At 46.1% G+C, this 27543-nt stretch overlaps 2 protein-coding genes across 2 annotated transcripts in view; both read left to right on the top strand.

Moving 5' to 3' along the window:
* Positions 1-1692: 1692 nt before the first annotated feature.
* LOC310783526 (neuronal calcium sensor 1) lies at positions 1693-20427 on the top strand. Its single transcript, XM_083644409.1, has 8 exons — positions 1693-1793; positions 7115-7139; positions 14397-14535; positions 18047-18125; positions 18761-18849; positions 18936-19013; positions 19693-19800; positions 20295-20427. Exons 1-7 carry the CDS (start codon positions 1730-1732, stop codon positions 19789-19791), a joined length of 573 nt encoding a protein of 190 aa, XP_083500535.1. The 5' UTR covers positions 1693-1729; the 3' UTR covers positions 19792-19800; positions 20295-20427.
* Positions 20428-23265: 2838 nt separating this feature from the next.
* hmcn2 (hemicentin 2) overlaps positions 23266-27543 on the top strand; it is a gene marked incomplete at both ends in the record, with an annotated part of 68249 nt that continues 63971 nt past the window's right edge. The window contains 3 exons of the mRNA XM_083643815.1: positions 23266-23524; positions 25865-25935; positions 26763-26921. Coding sequence (XP_083499941.1) covers positions 23266-23524; positions 25865-25935; positions 26763-26921 — 489 coding nt within the window. The remainder of the gene's footprint in view (positions 23525-25864; positions 25936-26762; positions 26922-27543) is intronic.

Consider the following 27543-nt stretch of genomic DNA (forward strand, 5'->3'; position numbering starts at 1 on the left):
GTCTTCCTCCACCTGCGCCACACACGACGAGCACACGGGAACAAAGGAACTGCACTTGTGTTATCATTCAATCATGCATGTTGTGAGTTTATGTGCTTAAAAAAACATATATTAAAGTTAGGCTATATAATTAGCTATAAATGTATCTCAGTGCTGCTCTTGTTGGCCACCTGTTTCCAGGTGACTGAATCGAATCAATGTTGAATTAATGCCTTTCTTTAATTCATGAGACACATTGAGTTAATTTGCTTCACAATAAACTGTGTTGACTTGGAGCTGTTAAGTTTAATAGCCGCAGGAGCTATAGCCTCTGCACTTACCCAGCTGTGACAGTCCTACCAACCCAACTCGTGCTCCACTGCCTTGCCAAACTAGCTACAGGGCTTTGGCGTCCACTAAAAAGGTCACTTGTCTGTTCTGTGTGAATATTCCCAGTCAGGTACTGATGCTGGTGGTGTGGCTTTCTACAGAAGCGTACAGTAAGTAAGGCATCCTTGTCATCCCACCCTTGTAACTGCTGTGTGTTTGCTTGTTTTCATAGTGTCTGTCTGAGTATAACAGCCGGGACCCCAGCAAGACTCGAGCGAACACAAGATGCTGATTACCGGCGTGGCGTGCCTAAGGACAGCGTTGGACAGAGAGAACAGCAGATGTTTGGAGTGAAGGTGCCTCGTACATAGTTTCCTATTCTGTGGCGAGTCTGACAGGTGCTGTGGTTAGACATCAAGACATGCCAACATTAATGCCAGGTAGACGAGGAGGAAGCTACCACACTGTGCTGCAGAGAAGCTGTCGCTCTTTAAATCCCTCTCAAAATCCCTCTAGAAGCTCGGTAGACAGCTCACATGCTTATTTTAAGAGCATGGACCTCAGACCTTTTTAACTGTTCAACTGCGCAGAGCCGTTTCTTTTTTGATTTCCATAAATTATTACTCCAATCCTTTTTTTTTTTTGTGTTACTTTTGGCAGCCGCTAAACTGCTACGTCTGTGTAAATTCCAGGGATTAGAGCGAACGTTTTGGAGTGAGTGCAAAGTGCAGACGGAGCTCTGTTCATTGTATTTTAGTTTACACACCTCCTTATCTCAGCTGTCAAGAGGGACGATTGGTTTCTACAGTACAGTCACCCAGAGCACTAGCGATAGCGCTGTGGGGAAAGAGCGAGGTGGGAGGGAGAAGAACAGAGAATGTGAGGGAGTGAGCGGGCGAGCATAACCCAGCCACTGAGTGACTCTTGTATCCAAGGACGAAAAGGTAACTAGCAACGCATCCCAGCAGCGACACTTTTCGCCCACGGACTGGTGTGAAGAAAACGAGGCAGACTGACAGGCACGCAGGGCTCTTGAGTGCACGCCACCACCTGCTGGCTCTTCTTCACAGGGCCTCCGATTGGCTGCGTGGGGGGGGGGGGTGTGTCGAGGCCGACCACTGTGCAGATCATGACCACATCCAGAGTGGAGGAGAGCGGACGACATTGAATGCTAGACCTGATTTAGCTTTTGAGCGGGAGGGAGTTCTATTTTTACTGCCCGGCCCCAAAGCAACAACAACAAAACAACAACAACAACAACAACAACAAAAAAGGGTGTGTTTCTCTGGTGTCATTGCGGCTAACCTGCTCCACGTTTGTGTCTGTGTTTGGCAGGGGAACAGAGGGGAGAGGAGGTCGTAACGGGTGCTGCGTGCCAAGGTGGATTTGGAGGTGCGGAGGAGGAGGAGAGGTGCAGATCATGGGGAAGTCCAACAGCAAGCTCAAGCCAGAGGTGGTGGAGGAGTTGACGAGGAAAACCTACTGTGAGTACTTCAGCTCTTTTCCTTTTGCCTTTCCTCTGCTGGCCCATGAGAAGCATTCTGGCCACAGGTAAAAAGTCATCATGACTATGTGGAGACTGGAGAGAGTCTGATGTGAATGCAGAACATGTCTTTTGGTGTTGTTGCATTTTTCATTGCACATGTTCTCGCCCACAGTACTATATAGAGACAGGACAGTCTGAGTCAATGCATAGTCTGTCTTGCCTGTCTGCTTTTGCTATTGTTATTGAGAGTCCAAGCCAGCGTCTCATTATCTGCAGAACAGTGCTACAGTACCAAGTAAATGTCAGCCGGGAAGACAGACACTCCCCCTTTGTTGATTTCAAATGACATCCCCAAGTTGTGTAACAAATTGTCAATGGTTCAGGTCTGGCAAAAGTCCTAATCAGCATCTTTAAATCACGCTGAAGGAATTCATGGATTATGGAGATGCTGAAGATTTAGTGTCTGCTTTCAGGCTGCGGGGTTGTCTGACTTTCATTATGGATCTTACAGATACACTAGAGATAGATCTAAATATCTGTATAAAGAGAGGCCACATCAATTCATGCTATGCTCTTCATGCTATAGGGATATTTGTCATTTCTATGTTGTTGTATACTACAGAATAGCCTGGAAAGTGACAGGAAAGATAGGATCAAGAGAGGGAGTGACCCAGGGCGAAAGCTGGATTCGAACCCACAACATTTCGAGCACATGGGCTCGATTGGGCCTATTGACTTATTAGAACGTGGCAGATTCACTGAGTTAAGAATTGGCTCCTTTTACCTTGCTAATAATAAATGAGTGATGATCTCTTTCAAAGCTAAAGTGAGTGTCTCCCACCCCTGCAGCTTTCATAACAAGCAAATACCACATTGATAATTACCGCAGATTGCCGATGTGTGCTCAAAAAAACAATGAATTATTAATGGTTGATGTGTTATTCTCGTTTGAACAGTACAGTGTGCAGGTGTGTGTGGGAGTTGACAGCCAATGGCTGCTTAATGTGTGTTATTTGTGTGTAGTTGTCTCTCCATAGCCGAACCAAGGCAGGCTGCTGTGGCAGGAAATTGCTGTGGAGGAAGATTGGGCTTCGTGCTGGGCTGCGCTGCTTGCTGCTGTCCTGTAGTCTCTCTCTCTCTCTCTCTCTCTCTCTCTCTCTCTCTCGCTCTCTTTCTCTCTTACCCTTTCACCCTCTCTCTCGCTTTATCCCCTAATTGCCCTCTTTGTGCGGGGAATGGAATAGTATAATTAGCATCTTATCTGGTTAGCATTGCTGAGAGGGGCACCAAGCGTTCTCTCCCAGCATGATCGCTCTGCCTTGTTCTGCTCCCGCTTGACGGAGACTCTTTATCATCTGGGCCTTCATCTTCTTACTGCCTCCTTCTCCTGCTCGCTCCCATGAGAAGGTGTGTCGGGCCGTTTGAAGTCAATGATTTCTTTTGGCTCCTGACAGATTGGGGACTTAGTAAGTGTCTCTCTGCCTGTGGGTGTCTTGATGTTTTAATGGTAAGAGAGAACTAGGGTACATTTTTCCCCCCTTAGCAAATAATGCCCTCTGTTGACTGGCAACCCACAAGGCCAGGCTCAAAACAATGATGCCTGCGAGGCTTGCTATTCATTTCACCATTGTCTGCGAGTTCAAATGGCAGTTTACTCTCTCTGTTGGCAGTGCGACAGAATAATATGTATTGTACCCGTCGACACTTTGTGCTGGTAGGTTTGAGAAATGCTGCAACGCCTTTGTAAGCTAATCATTATTACCTTGTATATTAATCATTAAAACACAGTTTAGCCAAAGGCAAAACTAAGCTACGCAAAGATGCTGGCTAGTAGCCAATGTTTTGCTGTTCTTAGTGAAAACGGGTTGGAAAATGGTTAGAATATGACTGAATATTATTACCTATGCTTAAAGAGAGGCTAAATCGACGCAGAAAGGGTTTTCCAAATGGGTGCTGCTCACGGCGCGTGGAAACACCAGTCAACAATCCTATCCAAATCCAAACAGCACTCCTATATGGCCGCAGGATGTACTACACTAGGCCTTTGTATTAGCGTGATGATCTGGTAAGTTGTCATGGGGGTGGTGGACGCGCCTCGTGTGACAGAGTCCAAGCCGGATGTGTTCTTGCAGAGCCTGCAGGGCGGCGCTGACAGCCAGAGTGTGCCCTGCTCTTTCCTGCATGGGCCCATTGCATTCCTGCCTCTGACCGAGTTATGTCATCATGTTTTATTTCATCGTAGCCGTGGTCAATTACCTCCATTTTATTCTTGGCTGCATTGACTTCTGAGGCCAATTTAATGGTAGCTCGGCTTGGCTGACAGTGGTGAGATTGACCCTGACATGTATTGCCTAGGAGGAATGGGTCACATGATGGGTTTCTTCTTGGTGATACGCTGAGCAAAGCAAACTGAGAGACCAAGAGATGTATGTCGGCGTAGACGACATATCTGACCTGGCTGCCTTATTGATGTCCTCTGTATTACTCTGCTCCAGCACTGCAATACTCACATTATGGATTTCTTGTATTGTATAAACTATGTTGCTTGGACAAAGGCTTGAGGATGTCTCTTTTATAGCCATTTTTTGTTTGTTTGTTTAGCTGAATGGGATCAGTGTAATAGAAAATGTCCTTTTTTGTAGCGACTAAAGTGGCGGGCACATTATTTTTTCCAGAGGGCCATACTGACTTACATCAAGTAAGCGAAGGGCCACACATTGGACATCATGCCTGCCAACACTCCTGATTTTCGTGGGAGTCTCCCTATTTTGAATGCTCTCTCCTACTGTGATTGATCATTTCTGCTGTAATCCCCTTATATAATAGAATATATAGCGATACAAATCCAATGACTGTAGCAGATGAGATTTATTAAAGGAGAATTTTTTTTTTTTTTTAACCTGGACCCCTCTCCTCACATTAATTATGATCTGACGACTCACCCAGTGATCTCCGCAGCATTTCTGGCCGTCCTACACGTTGTTTTGAGATCAATACTCTCCAATCCAGTCGTAAAATAGAGCTCCGTGGGGGCCAAGTGGCAGCCTGTCTTTCCTGCATCTAAATAGCCAGTTTTATTCCCGTTTTCGCCACATATCGTCATAATCTCATCCCTCAACAACCACCAGACTGATATATAGGTAGTTGGCCAGCCGGCAGGAAAGTATCACGGGACTTGACGAGACTTGGTGACCGAGATCACGAATGAGGTAATTTGATCCCTGGGAGACTCCAGGGAACAGCCCGGGGGGAAATATTAGTCTGGTGGTTGTTTAGGGATGAGATTATGACGATATGTGGCGAAAACGGGAATAAAACTGGCTATTTAGATGCAGGAAAGACAGGCTGCCACTTGGCCCCCACGGAGCTCTATTTTACGACTGGATTGGAGAGTATTGATCTCAAAACAACGCGTAGGACGGCCAGAAACGCTGCGGAGATCACTGGGTGAGTCGTCAGATCATAATTAATGTGAGGAGAGGGGTCCAGGTTAAAAAAAAACGAAATTCTCCTTTAACATAATTCTGCCTTTTATTGAGTTTTTTCTTTTTTTCTTTTGACGACATTGAGGGCCGGATTGAGATGGTCCAGGGGCCGGGGCCGGGCCTGGGGCCGCATTTTGTGCCCATGTGTGAAAGTCTAGCACTGAAACTCTCTGCTCCACAGTGAAACAGTGCAATATTGAAGAAAGCGTAGAATTAGCCGGCTGTTTGTTGTATTTATGGCAACACAAGGCACCTGTGTTGCCCCAGGCCCAACAGAGGTGGTAATTGAGGGCGTCTATCCTCCAGACTTATCGCTGCATGTATTCAGAAATTCTCTCTGGAAGGACCACCTGCTTAAAGTAATGCCATTGATTTTTCCAGCCCTGCTTTTCAGCAGCAACACCCGGGGGTTGAGAGGACGAAGATTGCTTTGGTTACTTTGGAAAGAGTAAATAGACAAGGGAGGAGCTAGGGCTGGGTCGGTTTGAAAATTTTAAAACCGGTTCGATATTGCCGTCTAAACCGGATCTAACCGGTATACCGATTTTTTTTTGTAATTCAAAAAAAAAAAAAAAAAAAAAAAAAAAAAATTTTTTAAAGCAGGGCTCCCGAGTGTGGCCCATAACTGTCTGTAGTGCAACTTCAGTCCACCTGATAGCGATAATACACCTCTAAGCTGGTATTGTCAACCAGCAATGATACTGAATAAAAAGAAGCAGGACACCTGTGTAACAAACACACCCTGTATTTATTTCTCATAACTATTCAGCTCAACTTTTCTTCTAAACATCAAAATAATAAATGAAATAAGACTGCTGCCTATAGTGCAACTTGAGAAAAGGCTAATAAAAACACAAGCAGTGCAATCAGAATGGATTGGCTTACAGCTGAGCTGCCTTATAAACTTCAAAACTCACAAATTCACACAATATAGGGCCTAGGCATGGGTCGGTTTGAACATTTTGAAACCGGTTCGATATTCCCCAAAAAAACGTATCAAAGCGGCTGCAGTTGGTGGCGATAATGCACCTCTAAGCTGGTATGCTGCCAACCAGCACGAACACTGAATACAAATAAGCAGAACCTTTTAACTGTAACAACACACTGTTTTTATTTCTCATAACTATTCAGCTTAACTTTTCTTCAAACATCAACATAATAAACAAAATAAGACTTTTGCCTACTAGTGCAACTTGAGAAGAGGCTAATACGAACAATAGTGCAATCAGAATGGACTGGAATTTTTTTTTTTTTTTTTTTTTTTTTTTTTTTTTAAGGTTTTTTCGGTTTGCACGTGATCAAACCGGTTTGGGCTCGTATACCGAACCGAACCGGTAAAACCGGAAATCGACCCATGCCTAGGAGGAGCCATGAGGGAGTGGTTGATTATGTAGTGGTAGATAATAATAATAATAATGCTTGTGTGTGTGAGCATGATAACACATCCTGCTCCCTAAACAGCGCTGACCTTCATTCCTTCAACCTTGCTTGTGTTTGCAGTTTGCGTCGTACCCTGTGGTTTGTCCCCACCTGTCCACTGCCATACTGGCTTAGGATGAACTATTTGCTCATCTTCTTTGAGAGAGCGCGTTAGAATGGGTGAGATCTCAAATCAGCGAGACAAGGGCATCTTTTCCTTTGATCGCATATTGCTGCTCTTTCATATTTTGGGGTGTAGAGGACAGGTGTGAGAAAGGATTAGGCCAAGATGATCAACGATGTTACCGCTTGGCGCCACCTACTATTGGATCTAATAATAGCAAACTGCTTTTTTTTTACTAGGCCACCCAAAGTTTTGCCTCTGAGCTAATGTCACTCTTTGTTTCTCTTACAGTTACAGAGAAAGAAGTGCAGCAGTGGTAAGTTCAGCATACATACAGTACATTTTCCATGAGAATTTCTCCATTCCTGATGGGACACTAGACTAGTCATAGTCTGGGCTGTGTGTGTTGTTCACTGGCAAAACTCACAAGAGGGAGGGCCCCTGTCTTGACCCACTTGTCAAACCCACTTTGATATTTGTTTTCCAGAATGTAATTAAAGACATTTATGGATATATTTAAAGTATTTAAAGTTCAAACTCACTTTCACCTACATCCTCCCCTCCATCTCATGACTCAAGTTTTAAATTACATACTTTCTTATCTTGTGTTTTATTGTTAATAATAAATGTTATGTTCTTATTCTATTTTGTAGCTATTAAATGACAGTGTTTCCCCTAGAAATTTTTTCAGGCCTGGAGGGATTTCCAAACGTACCCGGACCGCAATGGTGGGGGCCCTCGCTGGCGACGCTAAACTTTTAGCTAATCTGTTCGCAATGGCATCCCAAGTATCATCATACTATTATGGGATGCGATGCGAACAGTTGTATTATGGGATGTGCATTTCCCAGACAACGACACATGTTGACACGTTTTGGAACAGCGCTGCACGCTGGCACAATGCTCCTAAAAGCAAAATGCTTATTGTTTTGAATGATTTGGCATCTTCTATTACTGTCAACACCAGTATTGTTGTATTGTAATAATATGCCATAAAGGTTTCTTGAAATTTTGGGGAGAGCAGGAAAAAAAATATTTATATATTTATTTATTTATTTTCAAAACAAAGTCTGGCCTGGCGGGGGCGTCGTTGGCCTGGCGGGCCCGCCAGGCCTGTAGAATGGTAGGGGAAACACTGAATGATTTTATTGTGTGTAAAGCGACTTTGACTACTTAGAAAAGCGCTATATAAATTGAATGTATTATTATTATTATTGTTGTTATTACTAAAGTTGGTTTGATAGCTTTTTGTAAGCTGTCAGTCTTCTACCTCACTCTGTCTCAAAGACAGATGACTTCTGAAAATAGCATGGCTTTGAAGCCTGATGATACTCAGACTGAGTGACTTTGAAGGCTGATAACAACACTGATGCAAACACTTCCAAGATGCATTCCTCACAAACCTTTTTGCTCTATTTGCCAGACAGATTTCTGATAGCACAAACATGGAGGGGCCAAAAGGTTGTTTTGCTTCCAGGCTCTTAATGACTAGTGTCTTCAAACAGACACGTTGGTTCCCTCCCACCTACCCGCCATGCACTCAAGGCGGGACATCCGCTGATTTCTCCAATCACCTGCCTCGGTTTTGTTTACATGTGTCGTGATTTGATCGAAATACCATCAAACCTTTTTCTGGTCTGAAGCGCGTTTTTTTCTTTCTTTGGAAGATGACAACTTCCCCTGGCCGAAATATAATGAGCTGAAGTACAGACTGTCTATGGAGCATTCGAAGATCGTAATAATAAGAAGAAGAAGAAGAAATTTAACTTATATAGTGCTTTTCAAGATCTCAAAGACGCTTTACACAACATACTAAACACTGTATGACGTTAGTGAACAAATAGCGGACAAAGATGACACTATACACTAAAGACTACGGGGGGACTGGTGCAACAGACAGCAGACAGACATGACACAGACACACAGGGAAGGATGGGGGAGGGCATGACAGAAAAAAAAAATGGAAAAATTGAAGGAATGAGTTGCATTCTTCAGTTGTGGAGGAGGTGGAGAAGGCGTCGGCACAGGACTTGAGGAGGCTGTTCATGGTGGAAAAGAGGGTTTTGGGATTCTGGATAGAGTCAGTGATGATGGAGGAAAAGCATGCAGACTTGGCGGCAGTGAGGGGATCTTTGTAGGTGGAGAGGTGGAGTTTGTAAGCTTCGTGGTGGACAGTGAGGGATGTTTCCTTGGTGAGTCGTTCCAGTTGGCGGAGATAGACTGACCTGAGAGACTAAATGACTACAGGATGACAGGCAGAGCCTCCACGAGGTTGTCCATTAGTGATCCTATCTGTCGAATACCTACAGTATTGACACCATTAATCTGTGTGAGCGACAGCAGCATGGGGGTAACTAACCACGCATTCTTTGGCTGAGTCTGCCCCCCCCCCCCCAAATCTAGAAAATACCAATACTTAAAAAATCTGGGGGAGGGTTCTCATTTGGACCCCCAATGTCTATACCATGGTTACGCCCGTGTACAGCTGCATCGTCTTGCAGAGCTCTATCCCTTCTCGGATCTAATCCTGGACTTTTTGTATGATGTACTTACATATCTTGAGATTGAACATAATTTATATAACATCGTCCGGTAGATTCCCTGCTTGCCAACACGAGGGTCGCAGGTTCGCAACCCGTGTTACCTCCGGCTTGGTCGGACGTCCATACAGGCACGATTGGCTGGTGTCTGCGGGTGGGAAGCCAGAATGGGGGTATGTGCCCTGGTTGCTGCACTAGCGCCTCCTCTGGTCGGTTGGGGCGCCTGGTCGGGGTGGAAGGGAACCTGTGGGAATAGGGTGATCCTCCCACATGCCACGTCCTGCCGGTGAAGCTCTGCTCCTGTCAGGTGAAAAGAAGCAGCTGGCAACTGCGCATGTGTCAGAGGAAGCATGGTGCTAGTCTACAGCTCTCCCCAGATCAGCAGTGGGTGGAGCAGTGACCGGGGCAGCAGGGGGGGAAATTGGCCAAGTATGATTGGGGAGAAAATGGGGGAAGATTCAGAAACATAATAATAAAAAGAAAAGAAAAACATTGGTATAACAGACACCTCTGGTCAGGGAGAATCACACAACAGAGGCTGTCGGTGTTTAGGCATACATCACATTACTCGAGGTTTTTCTGAAGGCACAATTTGTCAGCCACCGGCACACGGAGGAGGAGGAGGAGGGGGGGGAGGGGGGGGAGGGGACAATGCGTCTTCATTATAGAGATGATTCATGCGTAGCGTCCTTATTTGACTCCCTGTATACTGCTGTTAGGCTATTGTTTCTCTGCACACGCACACACGCACACACACACACACACACACACACACATACACACACACACACACACACACACACACACACACACACACACAAGAAAAGAATAGGCTATATCAGAGGAGGGAGTGCTGTGAAAAGGCTCACTCTTCCATGTTCTCTCTGCTGGTCTCCAGCTTTGATTTTGCCTTTCACAGCCTAATTCTGCATGCATGAAAAGAGCAGCGCCTCGTGAGCTAGCTGCTAGCCACATAACCCCCCCCCCCCCCATTGGAGGGTTGAAGCCGGGACGCAGCAGCAGCCACGCAGCAGCAGCAGCAGTATCTTTAGACACCACTGGCCATCGGCAGGTCCAGAGCCTCTGTATCTTTAGACACCACTGGCCATCGGCAGGTCCAGAGCCTCTGTATCTTTAGACACCACTGGCCATCGGCAGGTCCAGAGCCTCTGTATCTTTAGACACCACTGGCCATCGGCAGGTCCAGAGCCTCTGAGCTCGGCCCATCCCCGGGGCTGCCTGGGTCTACCGGGGCGGAATAACTCTCCTCCCGCGGCTGTGTGGCCAGCTGAGCTCACCATCAACTCTCACTCTCACGGAAAGTTTGCACGACTCCTCACTTGAAGATCAGCAGCAATAAACACGGCTGAGTGTGAGGGCTGAGTGTGGAGGGCTGAGTGTGGAGGGATGAGTGTGAGGGATGAGTGTGAGGGGTGAGTGTGAGGGATGAGTGTGAGGGGTGAGTGTGGAGGGATGAGTGTGAGGGATGAGTGAGGGATGAGTGTGGAGGGCTGAGTGTGGAGGGATGAGTGTGAGGGATGAGTGTGAGGGATGAGTGAGGGATGAGTGTGGAGGGCTGAGTGTGGAGGGATGAGTGTGAGGGCTGAGTGTGAGGGATGAGTGTGGAGGGCTGAGTGTGAGGGCTGAGTGTGAGGGCTGAGAAGCAGTTTTACCCGGGGAAATGCCAGATGGTGTGTAATTAGAGCACAGGCACAGACACAGAACAATTAGCATGCTTAGATAAATGCCTGTGTTACATTCTAAAAAGTCTCCATTCTTTCAGTCTCTTCTAAGGGAACATCATTAGTATGCTTGGGGCTTGCCTGAAATCAATAACTAAATGCCAACTAGACGGGTGCAAAAGAAACTGTCCTGCACAACTCTGTAGCAACCACCAAGGTAAACGCCAAAGTGGTAGAAGCCATTGCCAGTGATAAATACTTTCTCTTGGTTCTGGCTCCCGAGCGCAGTCTGATGCTCAGTGTCACATGCACTGTGTCCCTGGAAGCGAGGACAGTGGGCAAAGTAGTTACATTAAGCCTACAGTTAGCTGACACTTGGCACAACATTTTGAAACGGGTACGCACTCTGCAGTCTGTGCCTGCCACATGTGTGACTCCACCGCGTGCAGTATGTCAAATGTTGAGTTAGCACCATTGACAGTAAAGAATATCAGTACCTGCTATCGCTTCGCTATGGTCCAGAGGCCAGAGGCCAGACGGTCTCGCAGAACGAAACACAAATCTGAGTTGACGTGAGTGGATGTTTACCAGGCTATGATTCACATACAGTTGGCAAAAAAAAAGTCAGGTGAAATGGGTCATCTTTGGATTATGATATGCATTGTGTGTTCTGCACATTGAATACCAATTAGGTAGAATTCTACATTGTAGCGATTTAGGATTTAAGTTCCATGCGTATCTCCAGATAATGCAAATGTGAGAGAATTACATGGTTCTTTTCTCTTCTCACTGAACTTTTCCTGGCTGCTCCTCAGAGCTTCTCTCCATTTCTTTGACGATGGAGCTTGGCAGATTAAAAGTAAAGGGTTTAAAGTGAGAGTGGAAGCGGTCTGTGCTGGCTTTCATTCCTCATCAGAATACTGTCTCTCTCCCTGCGACCTTAATTACAGCCTCGCCTGGTTTTGAGCAGCCTTCATAGAATCATAGATGAACAAGCACTACTCCTGTACATGAACCCACACATCACTACTGTTTCCCTGGCTACCTCATTTTCTTTTCATCTAGCATTTCTTCCACGCACCGGACTCTCTTCCACGCTCCCTGACTCTCTTCCACGCTCCCTGACTCTCTTCCACGCACCCTTCCACGCACCCTGACTCTCTTCCACGCACCCTGACTCTCTTCCACGCACCCTGGCTCTCTTCCACCACGCACCCTGACTCTCTTCCACGCTCCCTGACTCTCTTCCACCACGCACCCTGACTCTTCCACGCACCCTGACTCTCTTCCACGCACCCTGACTCTCTTCCATCACGCACCCTGACTCTCTTCCACGCTCCCTGACTCTCTTCCACGCTCCCTGACTCTCTTCCACGCTCCCCGACTCTCTTCCACGCTCCCTGACTCTCTTCCAAGCTCCCTGACTCTCTTCCACCACGCTCCCTGACTCTCTTCCACCACGCACCCTGACTCTCTTCCACGCACCCTGACTCTCTTCCACGCACCCTGACTCTCTTCCACGCTCCCTGACTCTCTTCTACGCTCCCTGACTCTCTTCCACGCTCCCTGACTCTCTTCCACCACGCTCCCTGACTCTCTTCCACGCACCCTGACTCTCTTCCACGCACCCTGACTCTCTTCCACGCTCCCTGACTCTCTTCCACCACGCACCCTGACTCTCTTACACGCTCCCTGACTCTCTTCCATGCTCCCTGACTCTCTTCCACGCACCCTGACTCTCTTCCATGCACCCTGACTCTCTTCCATGCTCCCTGACTCTCTTCCACCACGCACCCTGACTCTCTTCCACGCACCCTGACTCTCTTCCACGCACCCTGACTCTCTTCCACGCACCCTGACTCTCTTCCACGCTCCCTGACTCTCTTCCACACTCCTTGACTCTCTTCCACCACGCTCCCTGGCTCTCTTCCACGCACCCTGATTCTCTTTCATGCTCCCTGACTCTCTTCCACGCACCCTGATTCTCTTCCACGCTCCCTGACTCTCTTCCACCACGCTCCCTGGCTCTCTTCCACGCACCCTGATTCTCTTCCACGCACCCTGGCTCTCTTCCACGCACCCTGATTCTCTTCCACGCACCCTGACTCTCTTCCATGCTCCCTGGCTCTCTTCCACGCACCCTGACTCTCTTCCACGCACCCTGACTCTCTTCCACGCTCCCTGACTCTCTTCTACGCTCCCTGACTCTCTTCCACGCTCCCTGACTCTCTTCCACCACGCTCCCTGACTCTCTTCCACGCACCCTGACTCTCTTCCACGCACCCTGACTCTCTTCCACGCTCCCTGACTCTCTTCCACCACGCACCCTGACTCTCTTCCACGCTCCCTGACTCTCTTCCATGCTCCCTGACTCTCTTCCACGCACCCTGACTCTCTTCCATGCACCCTGACTCTCTTCCATGCTCCCTGACTCTCTTCCACCACGCACCCTGACTCTCTTCCACGCACCCTGACTCTCTTCCACGCACCCTGACTCTCTTCCACGCACCCTGACTCTCTTCCACGCTCCCTGACTCTCTTCCACACTCCTTGACTCTCTTCCACCACGCTCCCTGGCTCTCTTCCACGCACCCTGATTCTCTTTCATGCTCCCTGACTCTCTTCCACGCACCCTGATTCTCTTCCACGCTCCCTGACTCTCTTCCACCACGCTCCCTGGCTCTCTTCCACGCACCCTGATTCTCTTCCACGCACCCTGGCTCTCTTCCACGCACCCTGATTCTCTTCCACGCACCCTGACTCTCTTCCATGCTCCCTGGCTCTCTTCCACGCACCCTGACTCTCTTCCACGCACCCTGACTCTCTTCCACGCTCCCTGACTCATTACAGACTCCAGTGCTGCGTTTCTTTACTGAGACATAAAAGGAGACTGCCTGCCTTTGAGTGACTGCACTTCAAATTGGCTATGAAACGCTTCTATATTTAGGCTAACTGTCTGAGATGTTAAGTCACTCTAGTCTCTAGATATGTCATTTCCAGGGTACCGTGAGAGGAAGCTCACAGACTTAGCTTGCGGCTATGCATATTATAAAAAAAAGGACTGGAGAGTAATTTAATTAGAGTTAAACACTCTCTGGGCCTGCTATTGGATTAGGGCAATCGTGGTATCTGCTAAAGAGACAAATAGCTCTGCGCTGTACCCTTTTGATCTAATCACATGCACCTAAATCACACGCTCTTTCAAACTGAATCAGTAATGAATCATTATTGTACAAACGATGGAGTGACTTTAGTCATTGATCATTAACTGATCTCCAGTGTTGATTCTGTGTACTCTTTTACAATGTGAAAGATACATCTGCTAACCTCAATCTGTGTTGTGTTTCTCAGGTACAAAGGCTTCATAAAGGACTGTCCAAGCGGGCAGCTCGATGCGGTGGGCTTCCAGAAGATATACAAGCAGTTCTTCCCTTTTGGAGATCCCACCAAGTTTGCCTCCTTTGTCTTCAACGTCTTTGATGAAAATAAGGTTTTTATTTAATCCAATTCTACACGTTGCACCTTTCTTTTAGAAAGCAGTGTGAGATATTCAAATTCCTCTGTTTCTTTCACACGGTTTTGAGATTGGCTCACTGTGTCTGGGGTGGCTGCTAGATAAGTGAAGATAGGTTAAAAGTCTGTAAAGCCTCGAAGGCACGGTTCATCTAACGGTCTATTCAGAGGTCAAGCCAGCACGCGAGAACAAGAGCTCCTTCTGTCTGGCCGGCCAGCGGTTGGAGAGGGCGACATGATGCTATCGTTGCTCAAAACAAGTATAGAAATCCTATTCATTGTGCCTGTTTGCTTATTCTCTAGACTCTGAGCCCTCCTTACTAGTTGCTTGTGTGTGAATGGCATGCTGTCAGGTTAGTGTACTGCAGAAGCTTCTTTAGCCTGAAAACCCCTGAAGAGTGAAGGCTGTTATTAAGGAAGATTACCGTAAGTGCTTTGGACACTAAAATGTGTTTTAGACCAAAGCTTTAATCCAAATATAATCAGGAGATGCAGACACACATTTGGAAGGGCTTTGTGCAGCTAAATTGGCTGTTATTATTTTAGTTGGAAGCATTCAGTGAGTTAGACTGTATTCCAACATTAGAATATATTGCAGCATTTTTGTTCCTTGCGTTTGTTCAGAAGACAGATCGTTTCATAAGTTGAAACTTTGGATAAAGAAGATTCGGCTGTATTTTTGACCGACGTGATAGCTCTCTGCATGTATTTGAAGACTTTCATTGCAAAATGCTTTAAATCAGCAGCTACACTGATGCGTCAGAAAAGGACAGAATTACTAACAAATGGATTTCTGTCTGTTGGGCTGTTTTGGAACGTCAACCTTCTGGCATTCAGGACAGGACGCGTCCTCGACTCTGATTTCCTAAACGGACGGTGACGATTCAATCTGACGGAGACGGACACGTCATCAGTACTGCCCGAACAACGGACGGCTCTCGTTGAAAATTAATTTGAATGAACGGAGAATTGAACAGAGATGGCCAGACACAAATGAATAAGTGCCTTATACGCACTTATATTTTGAAAAACATTTTGCTGCCTGAAAATCGCCAGTATGTATTTCAAAAATACAGATGATTCTGTTCTCAATTTTGTGCGCAAAGATGTGATGATGACTCATATCTTCAGTAGTAACAGATACAGTAATAGTAGCCCACACTTTTATGGCAGCAATCAATTTGTAATAGCAGGTGCCAAGTTTTTCAAAAGCTGCATATGATCTCGTTCTGGGAATGAAAGTAATCCCTGTCTGTGTTCCGTGAGGCACGTCCTCCAAGCAGGATTTGAGGATTGCAAATTGGCTATTCAAATTCTGTTTGGGTGATGAGCTGTAGCTGAACATCTCCTGCTAGGTATGGAAGGCCCTGGCACTGGTTTATTTACTTTAAAAAAGAATAAAGATGCCTTGAGATCAGATCTGTCTGATGTTTATCTATGAGGTTCATTAGCGTTAGGCACCCTATAGTTAGAGAAGTCATTGATCCTAACGGTTTTCTTCTGACTTGTAGGTAATGAGGATCATTTCTCAGTTTGATGTCAGTGTAGAATGGCTGCTCAGATGTCTGCTAGAGATTAAGGCAGCCGACCCCGGGGCCAAGAAGAGCATTCAGCATTCCTGCTGAGAGAAGAGTCATAACTTGACTCAGGCATTGTGCTTCCAGGTCTGCGTCGGCGGTGTCATAACTTGACTCAGGCATTATGCTTCCAGGTTGGCGGTGTCATAACTTGACTCAGGCATTATGCTTCCAGGTCGGCGGTGTCATAACTTGACTCAGGCATTATGCTTCCAGGTCGGCGGTGTCATAACTTGACTCAGGCATTGTGCTTCCAGGTTGGCGGTGTCATAACTTGACTCAGGCATTGTGCTTCCAGGTTGGCGGTGTCATAACTTGACTCAGGCATTATGCTTCCAGGTTGGCGGTGTCATAACTTGACTCAGGCATTGTGCTTGCAGGTCGGCGGTGTCATAACTTGACTCAGGCATTATGCTTGCAGGTCGGCGGTGTCATAACTTGACTCAGGCATTGTGCTTGCAGGTCGGCGGTGTCATAACTTGACTCAGGCATTGTGCTTCCAGGTTGGCGGTGTCATAACTTGACTCAGGCATTATGCTTCCAGGTCGGCGGTGTCATAACTTGACTCAGGCATTATGCTTCCAGGTTGGCGGTGTCATAACTTGACTCAGGCATTATGCTTCCAGGTTGGCGGTGTCATAACTTGACTCAGGCATTATGCTTCCAGGTCGGCGGTGTCATAACTTGACTCAGGCATTATGCTTCCAGGTTGGCGGTGTCATAACTTGACTCAGGCATTATGCTTCCAGGTTGGCGGTGTCATAACTTGACTCAGGCATTGTGCTTCCAGGTCGGCGGTGTCATAACTTGACTCAGGCATTGTGCTTCCTGGTCTGCGTCGGCGGTGTCATAACTTGACTCAGGCATTGTGCTTCCAGGTTGGCTGTGACATAGTAGTAGCATGAGGGAGACGCCTGTGTAATGCAAGACAAGCCTACTAGAAATATCGCACACTTCACGTGCTCATTTCTAGCGCCGCACGCTTCGCACCGTCATTTTGTGTGCTAACAATCTGAAGTGATCAATAATAGCTGATGGCTCCACTATCACAGACACAGAGTCAGTTTACATCCATTGTTGTTGTGCAGAAGCTGTTGTTTTTCACTCATCATTTGAATGACATTTCTTTTGATGCAGTGTCATGGTTTGATTTGAGTAGGTCCCGAATTGATTGAGGTTGGAGCCTGGTTCATATTCATAACTTGATGAGTTGAGTCTGAATTAGCAGTGTTCATAAGTGCTGCTAATTTAGTATTCTCAGTTTGTATTGGACCGCTATCTGTGGTTAGCAGCCGTTTTCTATTTGTTACAAAACGTGGCCTCACTGTAGAACGCTGCAGGCCACAATTTTGGGAGGGTAATTGGAAATGTTGAGCTGCTGTGGTAAGAGATGCTGCGCATGGCATTCTAACAAAGCAACAGAGGAAATCAAAGTGTCAAGGCAGATTATTTTTTTAACTTGTCGGGCAGAGTTATATCTGCACAGTCCATTCATGGTGTGTGGAATCTTTAGAAAAAAGGTGAGACATCTTTGTCACAGATATACAGTGGTTGTATATTTGTGCAGTATAAGTTTCAGACTTTGAGCCCACTAGCATCCATCTTACTAATGACCAGAGGTGGCATATTTCTGCCTCGGGAGAGAGCCAGGTGCAGGGCAGAAATAGCAGCTGACTTAGAGCAAACGTCTGGCCCCGTTTCCAGCAGAATACAGCATGGAGCTTCTCAAAGTAACAGCGAGGAGTTCATGAAAGTACAGCAGGCGTGACGTGAGATGTTCATCATGTCTCTCTGGGCCATCCTGTCTGTCTGACTCTCTCCCTCCCCCTCTCTCTCTCTCTCTCTCCCTCTATCTCTCTCCCTCTCTCTCTCTCTCTCTCTCTCTCTCTTCCCCTGTCTGCCACGCTGTAGGATGGCCGCATCGAGTTCTCAGAGTTCATCCAGGCCTTGTCGGTCACCTCGCGGGGAACCCTGGATGAGAAGTTGAGATGTGAGTAGATGACCCCCCCTGACCTCGCTCAGTGTGTCCTGACACGTGAATGACAGGATTTAGGTTTGATTGTTATGCGTCGCATGACAAAGAGGGTTGGCAGCCTCCTAGAGGAGGACAGCAAATAAAAGATTGTTAGGACAAGCCGCAGCAGGCTTTGGCAGCCTTGGGGGTCCGGACCTTCTTTGAAAGTTGGATCCCTAGAAAACCTTGTGATCAAACTGAAATGCCTGTAACAATTTCTGTTTGTTATTAATATTTTACAATGAAAAAACTATCACCGTCAGCCTTTGAGCAACAGGGAAAACCACGGTGAGAGCCCTGTTGCCCATGCTGCCTGTCTGACCAGTTCTAAGGGCGCAGATATACATTACTTGCTTTTAACTACGTGTTTGCGTGCACATGATGGCTGCCTCGCGTATCCTGTGCGTAGCATTAATTCGGACACAGGTTACACAGCCAACAGCAAGTATACCTCCACCCTAAAGAGTAGCTTAATTTCTGTAGCTTTTAGAAATTAAACCATGTCTAACTACCGTATGTGCTTTGTAATCAGTATAAATCATCTGTTTTAAATGACACCATGCTGAGGTCAGGAAACTGGATCTATTTTTTGAATGGTTTTCTCTATACAGGGGCGTTCAAATTATATGACCTTGATAACGACGGCTACATCACTCGCGATGAGATGTTGAACATCGTCGATGCCATATATCAGATGGTGGTAAGTCATCGCAAACTTTTGAAATTTGAAACCTGAATCATTGGAATGCTACTAAGTATACTTACTGTAATGGTTTTCTAACTCAGGGGAACACGGTGGAGTTGCCAGAAGAAGAGAACACACCAGAGAAGAGGGTGGACCGTATTTTTGCCATGATGGACAAGGTTAATAATGTTTTTCATCTCTAACTAGTAACTAATAAACAAAATACTGAAGTAATAAACAAGCTGGCGAATGCATTAGCTGCGGAACTGCTTGATGTTACTTCCCATAGTGCAACATGAAACTCGGCATGATGCTGTGATACTAGTGCAGTAATGATTATTAGTTTACCATTGAAGAAGACTGAATGTGCCTTTGTTTCTTCCCCCATCCCACCCCACCCAAGGGGCTTTGACACAGACGCTGTTAAGTTTAGAGCTGTTAGCTGTTAGCCATCGCAGCGTCACTAACACTGCAAGTCTATAAACATCATAGTCTCCTCCACCACCAGCGCTCCGTGCTAATGCCCTGCTCAGAGTCTACCCAGCTTCAGTGAAAGATGAGACGGAGCCTGCTTGGGCGTGTTTGTCAGCTGCATAGCCACCACTGCCAAGATCGGCTCATTGGACGACTAGCTGTACAACACAGCAGTGCTCAGTCATTTGTATTGGCAGAAGAGAGGGGCTACCATCCAAGTCCATTGAACCAGATCAGTCCAAATAGTGTGGAACAGGAGTGACACATCATTTTACTTGAGAAGCACTTTTGCCCCCTGCTGGTAGCGCGGTGTAAAAGCATCCCAATCAATTCTTGGGCTTCAGTTTCACTACTGTGTCCTCTGTGTTCCTCTTCTTCTTGCAGAATGCAGATGGCAAGCTGACTCTGCAGGAGTTTCAGGAGGGCTCAAAGGCAGATCCCTCTATTGTTCAGGCATTGTCTCTCTATGACGGACTTGTGTAGGAACGCCAGGTGAGTCAGTGGGGGTATTCACGATCTACACGGCTACATCGTTCTACGCTTGATTATTTTTATTCAATTTCAAGCTGTGCTTCTGCTCTGAGATAACACAGACTGATTGTTATTCTGTCTGAGGAGAGTATAAAAGAAAGGAAATTCAGACCGTGGGCTGAAAACAACGTGAAGAAGCCATTGTCAGCTCTCAGTTTGTTCTTATGCATTATTCAAGTGGCCCACTTGCTTGCTGGCAATCAAGTGTTCTTGCGGTGCTGAGTGAAGAGCGTGTCAGCCTTCTCCCCACGCTGCCTAATGCATTGCACTGGCCACCGCCAATTACTGCTGACCTCTCGCTCAATGTGTTGTGGAGTGCGCCTGTGAGGACATGCGTTTACCATGCTGTGGCGCTGTGTACTGAGTCACTTGCATGCTGTGAATTATGTACAAGTATCTCCACGCATCATAATCACACATCAGTTCAATGGTGATCGTTGTTACAATTTTCCCAGATGGACCCGACTCGGCATCCTCCAATGCATAATAAGCCAATCCAGCACCATCACACCTGTAACCGGAGGAAGCCACCATGTAAACTGCTCACCTGGACGTGGACTGCGTGGAAGTTTTTGTCGCACGCCCGTACGGCGTTTGTGTCAGCAGCTTGCACATCTACATTTCTACTAAGGATTGTGCAAATCCATATCCTTTGATGTGACAGAGCATTTAAAATAATGTCAGCAAACCCTCGGGCCATGTATCTGTGCTTCTAACACTATGTGGCGCTGCGTGCGTACGCCCTTACATGTTGTGGACTGCGTGAGAGAGCATTTCTGTGAGCAAGGTGTTGTGGGTAATGTGTACCTCGGACGGTCCAAGGGACTGAACTCCCTCGGAGACAGTGTTGTGCGTCTTATTCACATTAACCTTGAGATGCACGCGAACCGGTCGGAAGAACTGCGCCGCGCTGATTCATCACTTGGAGAGACTGACGCTGCGAGAGCATCTGGAAAAATGTGTTACTTGCTGAGCGTGTTGACACTTAACTTAAGTTACAAAAGCCGTATAGTGTATATTGTTGTATGCTGTAAATATGATTGTAATATTTTATTTTCTGCGTTTCTTGGAATTTCTTCATAAAAATGGAATGAAGTTTGAAGTTTTATTTTGTAATCGAAGGTGTTCAAATGTATTGCACTGTATTTTTTAGTATTGTCGTAAAGGGATTGCTCCTCCCCCTCCCTCACATTCTGAGGTTTCCGTTTCCTGAGAGAATACCTTTTTTTGTGAAGAAGAAGAAGAAGAAGAAGAAGAAGAAAGTTGAAGGAGTGAGAGTTTTATATGGATTATTTTACTATGTTTGCATCCCATTGTGTTTTCACTTCCCGGTCAGCAGCAGCGTCTAGTGTCTGCAGTGTTGCACGGCCACTTCCTGAATGACACGGCCCAGCAGCACCGCAAATCCTGGCCGTTGACCTCTGAACTGAGGCTAAGTATTTCCTTTGAGAGCATCGCACCACCCTCTGTGCACTCAAGGCCTCGGTCATTGAGAGGCACAAACAGACATCAATTCTGGTTGTAAAGCTTTTGCGAGCTGTGTGGTTGCCACTGTCAACTTTGTATTTGTCCTGTCTGTGTTTTAAAGAAGCCAGAGCATGTGATGACGGCCCTTTTTTCTCAACGCCATGGTCATTTCAGTCCACTGAGCATCGAGATGTATAATCAGCTTCACTGATTTTGCCTTATGCAAATGATAATTTACTAATGATAAATGTCATTTACCTGTTGGTTAACAGTATAAGAGCACAGAATACAATGCATTTACTGTAAGTGGCTAACATTTCTATTATTCTTAGTCTTTTGAAGTGGATAAAAAATATTGTGTTTGATTTATTATTATTTTTTATATATGTGAGTAATTTTAACAGGCTGTTTTGTTTAATGCACAAGTGGAATTACTTTTGCTCCAATGTCTATGTAAAATGATAAACTGCCCTCGATAATCAAAGTTAAAGAGTAAATAATAGAAAATAATCCAAGACCGCCCTCACACCCATCTGCTTTGTATTGAAATTGGAATACATTATCACTCAAGTATTGCACTGAGGTGCTGCACTAATGAGCAATGTAATGTAGAGCTGTAGTGTGTGTGTTTCATTGAAAATACAGACTCTTTAAATGCCAACTCAGTCTATGGTGTGAACTTGCACTGTGTGGTTGTATAATGAACAATGAACTGTATGAAATGTTATTTTGGCATGGATGAGATGGGGCCATGTTCCTGCAGCTCACTGGTTATAGATGCTGTCCGTTCACTAGTCTGCATTGCTTTTCATTCTTACCATGGATGGATGCAAGTAATATCCAGAGCTATTAAGTCCGGAGGGCCCAGACTGGAGAGTGCACCATTATATTCCTTCTTTTGGCTGCTATTACCGTGCAGTGCTGCTCTGATCCTTGGTTCACGACATTGCTATTTGATTTCTGTGCAAGGTTCAAATGTAGATTCTGTTCTCCCATGTTTTATTCACATACAATCTGTGAGGGAGTCACACAGACAGTGTGAGGGTGATATACAGTACGTAATGACTCCATCTGTAACCTATAGGGCAACTAAAGAATGCTGTGAATTGAACACCAAAACAACACATTAAAACAACTCTACAACCTTTAGAGAAGGGCACTGAATTGTTTCCATTCACTTTTTTGAAGTCCACTCCTCTCCTGATAGGACTTGATGACCGATAATGAATTATCTGTAATTTGTCAGTTAAGCACATTTTATCCAGATCAACAATCAAAATAAAAGGGGACACTGGCATTTCTCTGTGGCACGCCATTCCATCCATTCATATGTCAAAGGGATATTTCCCAGTGTGGGCTATGTATAAAATTAGATGTGTGTCAGCTATATGGCTATTTATAAAAGCGAGGGCGTTATTGAGACAATGTTCTCGGCGCATGACCAAGATATAGGCGCCAGACTCCATTGGTAATGTGCGTAAAGTTGTCAAGAAGTGCGTCTCCTGGGGCCCAACCGGAGTAAAATCGAAATGAAAGACAATGTTGAATAGGATTAACGCTGGAAGTCACAGTGGGGTCAAGTTACACACACACGCACACACACAAAGAAGAAGGGGAAATCAGGTTGCTTCTCGGGACCCTTTTAATACCCATCTCCGCCCCCGTGTGAAGCGTCAGCGCACCAGTTCTCTAGGGGCTCTCCAGCACGCAGCCAGTCCACACGCTCCAGTCCCTCCAAACTTTACGCACGGATGTATTCCTGTGGAAGTATTTTACATTGGATTTTACTGGGTTTCAGCTGAGGCGACTTCAGACATCCATCTTTTTTGCGGATTAAGCAGTCCCAGAGACTTGTTTGATTTGCAGAGAAACCTAAACTTTTTTTTTTAAATCCTCTTACTTTTTTTGTGTGTGTGATTTGCCTAATTCCAGCAGATACAGATGCAGTAAATCTAAAAAATGAGGGGTGTTGTATTGAATTGCCTAGTCTTGGCGCTCTGTATCAGCGCGCACAGCGTCCTGGCAGAACCGCGTGTTGAGGAGGATGTTGAATCCGGTGACAGCGCCTCGACCCTGGCCTTTGTGTTCGATGTTACCGGCTCCATGTACGACGACCTGAAACAGGTGATAGAGGGCGCCTCAAGGATCCTGGAGAAGACCCTAAACCGGAGGACCAGACCCATCAAAAACTTTGTCCTGGTACCATTCCATGACCCAGGTAGCTGTTTGACCAAACACGTTTTTTTCCTTAGATTTTTTTTTATTAGAATTTCAAGTTTAAACACTATTTGTGACATTGTTGGTTGACTTGAATAGCTACTTGAATCATGATCCACTTTTCTCTGTGTGAATTATATTCAGTTTATATTATAATTAGTCTGTAATTATATTTCAGCCTAAATGCACATAATTAAGCTTAATTGTAGCACTTAACTAAACAATTTGGCCAAAGCCCATTTCTAGCTAATTGTCACTCATGGACTGCCTGTCAAGGCATAAGCATTAGGCTATACTCACATTATTACAAACTGAATATAAATACCACAGACAGCAGCACCTGTTTTGCTTCACTTCTCTGGCTAGCATACAGGCTTACTTGAAAAGATCAATGAAACATCAAGGGGCAACATCATGAAACCCTGTAGCCTATCACAGGCTTGCTACCAAGAAGTAGGGTACAACAGCTTGATTAGAGGCTTAACCATAATGCAGCAGCATGCAGTTCAACTCAAACAAGTTGAATACAGGCCACTCCAGCAGGCATAATGTGAGCTTTTAGAATGAGGGAGGCTGTGGCGACAGCCAGGTATATAAGGCTCTTCGCCCCCCGGTATATCTGTCCTCTGCTGGGATAAACGGGAAGCCGGAGCTTGAAAATAAGAGTTCCCTAATGGGGGAGGGTGTTTGAGCACTGATGAGAAGCATATGCTGTCTGCTTGTGTGTAATTACCCCCAAACCCCCCCTCCTCCCCATCCCCATCCAAGCCTCCGGAAAGCCCTCGCAGCCCCAGTTAGTCCGGGGAGGTGGTGGGGGGTGGTGGTGGGGGGTTGGGGGGGTGATGGTGGTGGGGGGCTGCGCTAACGCCACACATTCTGTCTGTGTTTAATGTGCCCTGCCCTTGGGGACCTTGTAAACTTCCAGGATTGCAAAGAAGCCGTGTGATTGACAAAGAGGCGTGACCGGTGCTGTCAGTGTTTTACTGGCCTCTCTCATGAGGAGGAGAGGAGGACTTGAAAGCCTCGACTGTAGGAAAATAGATAGAGACGAGAGTAAGAGATGTCAGAAGCTTGACGCATGTCTGCCAACTTCTCTATCATTAGTCTTTCAATGGTGTATTCTTCCAACAGTCCAAATCGCATGCACGCAGGCTCACACAGGAACACACACGCACGCACGCACAGACACACACATTCACACAGAGAAGTCATGCAGCTCCACCCTACCTGACGGGGGTCTGCTCTGTAATAACCATTATGAAAGACTTGTTTATGTCCAGCAGGTGTAGCCGAGTGAATCAGAGTCCTCGTGAGTCCCGAGTGGGAGCGAGTTGTTGGTTACACTCACTCCCTAGTATAAAGACTCGTTAACCAGCTCCGCCAAGGGCGCTAGCTCTCTTGGGGGTTTTCTTTGGAAGCGGGAGAGCGTGGAATCGAATCCCGCCTGGGCAAGCCCCTAACAGAGGTTACATTGGTGCCGTGACCTGGATGCCCAGTGGGTGTGGAAGGTGTGGAGTGAGTTTAGGGGGAGGGGGTGAGTGTAACCGAGTGAATCAGGGTCCTTGTGAGTCCAGAGTGGTATTGAGTTTTTGGTTAAACTCACTCCCCAGTATTAAGGACCATAAACCAGCTCCGCCAAGGGAGCTAGCTCTTGTTGTTGTGGTTAGTGTGCGTGTGCTTTGGAAACGGGAGAGTGTGGGTTCGAAGCTCTTAACAGGGGTTAAAGGAGTTCTATGGCAAAAACAATATGTCGTCCGTCCGTGCATTAGTTAATGTTTACTGTTCCATCGATCAGCACCAGAAGGCGTCCAAATAAGTGTCAGCTCCTGACAGGCTTGTATTTGTCATGCTGGGGGTCTACTGCTGCTTGAGAGACCTGAGGGGGTCCGGGTCACCCAGTCCAAAGTGCTCCAGCTGCAGAACACAACACACACATAATGATGGTCCTGTCATCATCAAAACGTTGGCTTTCTTTCAGGCAATATGTGTTCAACAATAGCGGCATTTGTTTCACTGTGAGAATCAGCTCAATTCATATTCCTGTCTTACACAGAAGCCACAGGGCATCAGATCACACTGCTGCTGACAGATTATTAGACTGTTGCTTAGCAGGGATTTGGAGTCTGTAGATGCTCGTTGTTCTCTGCTGACAGGCAAACAACATCATCTTTGGTTCTGATTTGTCTTGCTTTCTCCAGTTTGAAGAAAGATTCAGACACATTTCATTGATTATAAAGCCTCTTATTAAACTGACTTTGATTTTTATACTTGATTGTTTCTGTTCATGGTTCTTTGATGATGCAAAAATGTTAACCGTCACCCACGCCACGTTTCCTCATAGATATCGGCCCTGTGTCCATCACCACTGACCCAAAGAAGTTCCAGCAGGACCTGCAAGAGCTGTTTGTCCAGGTGGGCACCAGAACACTGGCTAGGACTGTTCTGTAGGACTGGGGCTGGTGTACAGGTTCACACTAATCCACATTATGGCTACTGACAACTGGTCTAAGGATTGATGTTGTGTTGTCAGTTCTGAGCTTTTAATTTGTGTTGTGAAGTCACTGTGTGAAATGCACTTTGACTACATTTGATTTGGGTTGATTTCATGCTTAATTAATCCCTAATTCCACAAGAACTATGACTCTACATAGAAGGAATTGAAAAATTCATAAAATGAATCACTCATGATTCATTGATTGAGTCTTTATCAAGGGCAAGGCCTATGGCCTATGTTCCTCAGGGAATACTAAGGTCTAAGTAAGTAAGTAAGTAATGCATGAGTCAAACCAAACCTATGGAGTACATTTCACACAGACAGCAGCAGATGATCAGCTTGATTGAATTAGCAGCGTGTGTGACTGTGTGTCTCAGGGTGGGGGAGACTGTCCTGAGATGAGTATAGGATCAGCATCATGTGTAACTGTGTGTCTCAGAATGGGGGAGACTGTACTGAGATGAGTATAGGATCAGCATCATGTGTAACTGTGTGTCTCAGAATGGGGGAGACTGTCCTGACATGAGGATAGGATCAGCATCATGTGTAACTGTGTGTCTCAGGGTGGGGGAGACTGTCCTGACATGAGGGATCAGCATCATGTGTAACTGTGTGTCTCAGGGTGGGGGAGACTGTCCTGACATGAGGATAGGATCAGCATCATGTGTAACTGTGTGTCTCAGGGTGGGGGAGACTGTCCTCAGATTAGTATAGGATCAGCATCATGTGTGACTGTGTGTCTCAGGGTGGGGGAGACTGTCCTGAGATGAGTATAGGAGCCATAAAGAAAGCTTTGGAAGTGTCCCTGCCTGGATCCTTCATCTACGTCTTCACCGACGCCAGGGCCAAAGACTACCGCCTCAAACGAGATGTGCTGCAGCTGGTGCAGCTCCGCCAGTCACAGGTACAGCACACACGGGTTTTCTGATATATCAGCGTGGATATTAGTCAGTGTTAATAATGAAGGTTTGCAGGTCTGTACAAGCTGCAGTGAAATGTTGCACATCTTTGCACATTTTCTGGATTAATTTCATTGTTAAACAGTGTTTTTTGTAAATTGAGCCTTCATTTAAAGGTCTAATTTACCCCCAGACCCCCCACTCCCTCAAAATCATTTTATTATTCTGAGGTTTAGTGTCCCACGGTCTAAACGCTTTTCTACCATGAGAATGCAATTCTTGAGGAAACACTAATTCCAGGTAATTGTCTGGGTTTACTGGGCATGAGAATGGTCATACTTAAATATATTGGATCTTGGCACAAAATATTGGTGGCTTCATTCAAAAACACTGGCATCGGCCTTCAAAAACTCACATCAGTGGAACCCCTGTCAGACACAGTGCAGGACCTCTCACTGGGGTTTGCTATCTCACCTGTACCATCTGTTATTTTTTTGTTCTTTCATTTTTCACCTTTTATCAACTATAAAAAAACAGCAGAAAGCATGTGTAGGAACACATATACCCCTACCTGAACACTAGGGAGTATCTGAACATTTAACAAAAGGAATAAGCAATCTACATTCC

The sequence above is a fragment of the Poromitra crassiceps genome (genome assembly GCF_964638095.1).
Source record: "Poromitra crassiceps genome assembly, chromosome: 10".
Lineage (NCBI taxonomy): Eukaryota > Metazoa > Chordata > Actinopteri > Beryciformes > Melamphaidae > Poromitra > Poromitra crassiceps.

Coding starts and splice junctions, on each gene's coding strand:
- LOC310783526 (XM_083644409.1), top strand. CDS start 1,730: ATGGGGAAGTCCAACAGCAAGCTCAAGCCAGAGGTGGTGGAGGAGTTG. Junction 1,794..7,114: donor GTTGACGAGGAAAACCTACT/GTGAGTACTTCA, acceptor TTTCTCTTACAG/TTACAGAGAAAGAAGTGCAG. Junction 7,140..14,396: donor GAGAAAGAAGTGCAGCAGTG/GTAAGTTCAGCA, acceptor TGTGTTTCTCAG/GTACAAAGGCTTCATAAAGG.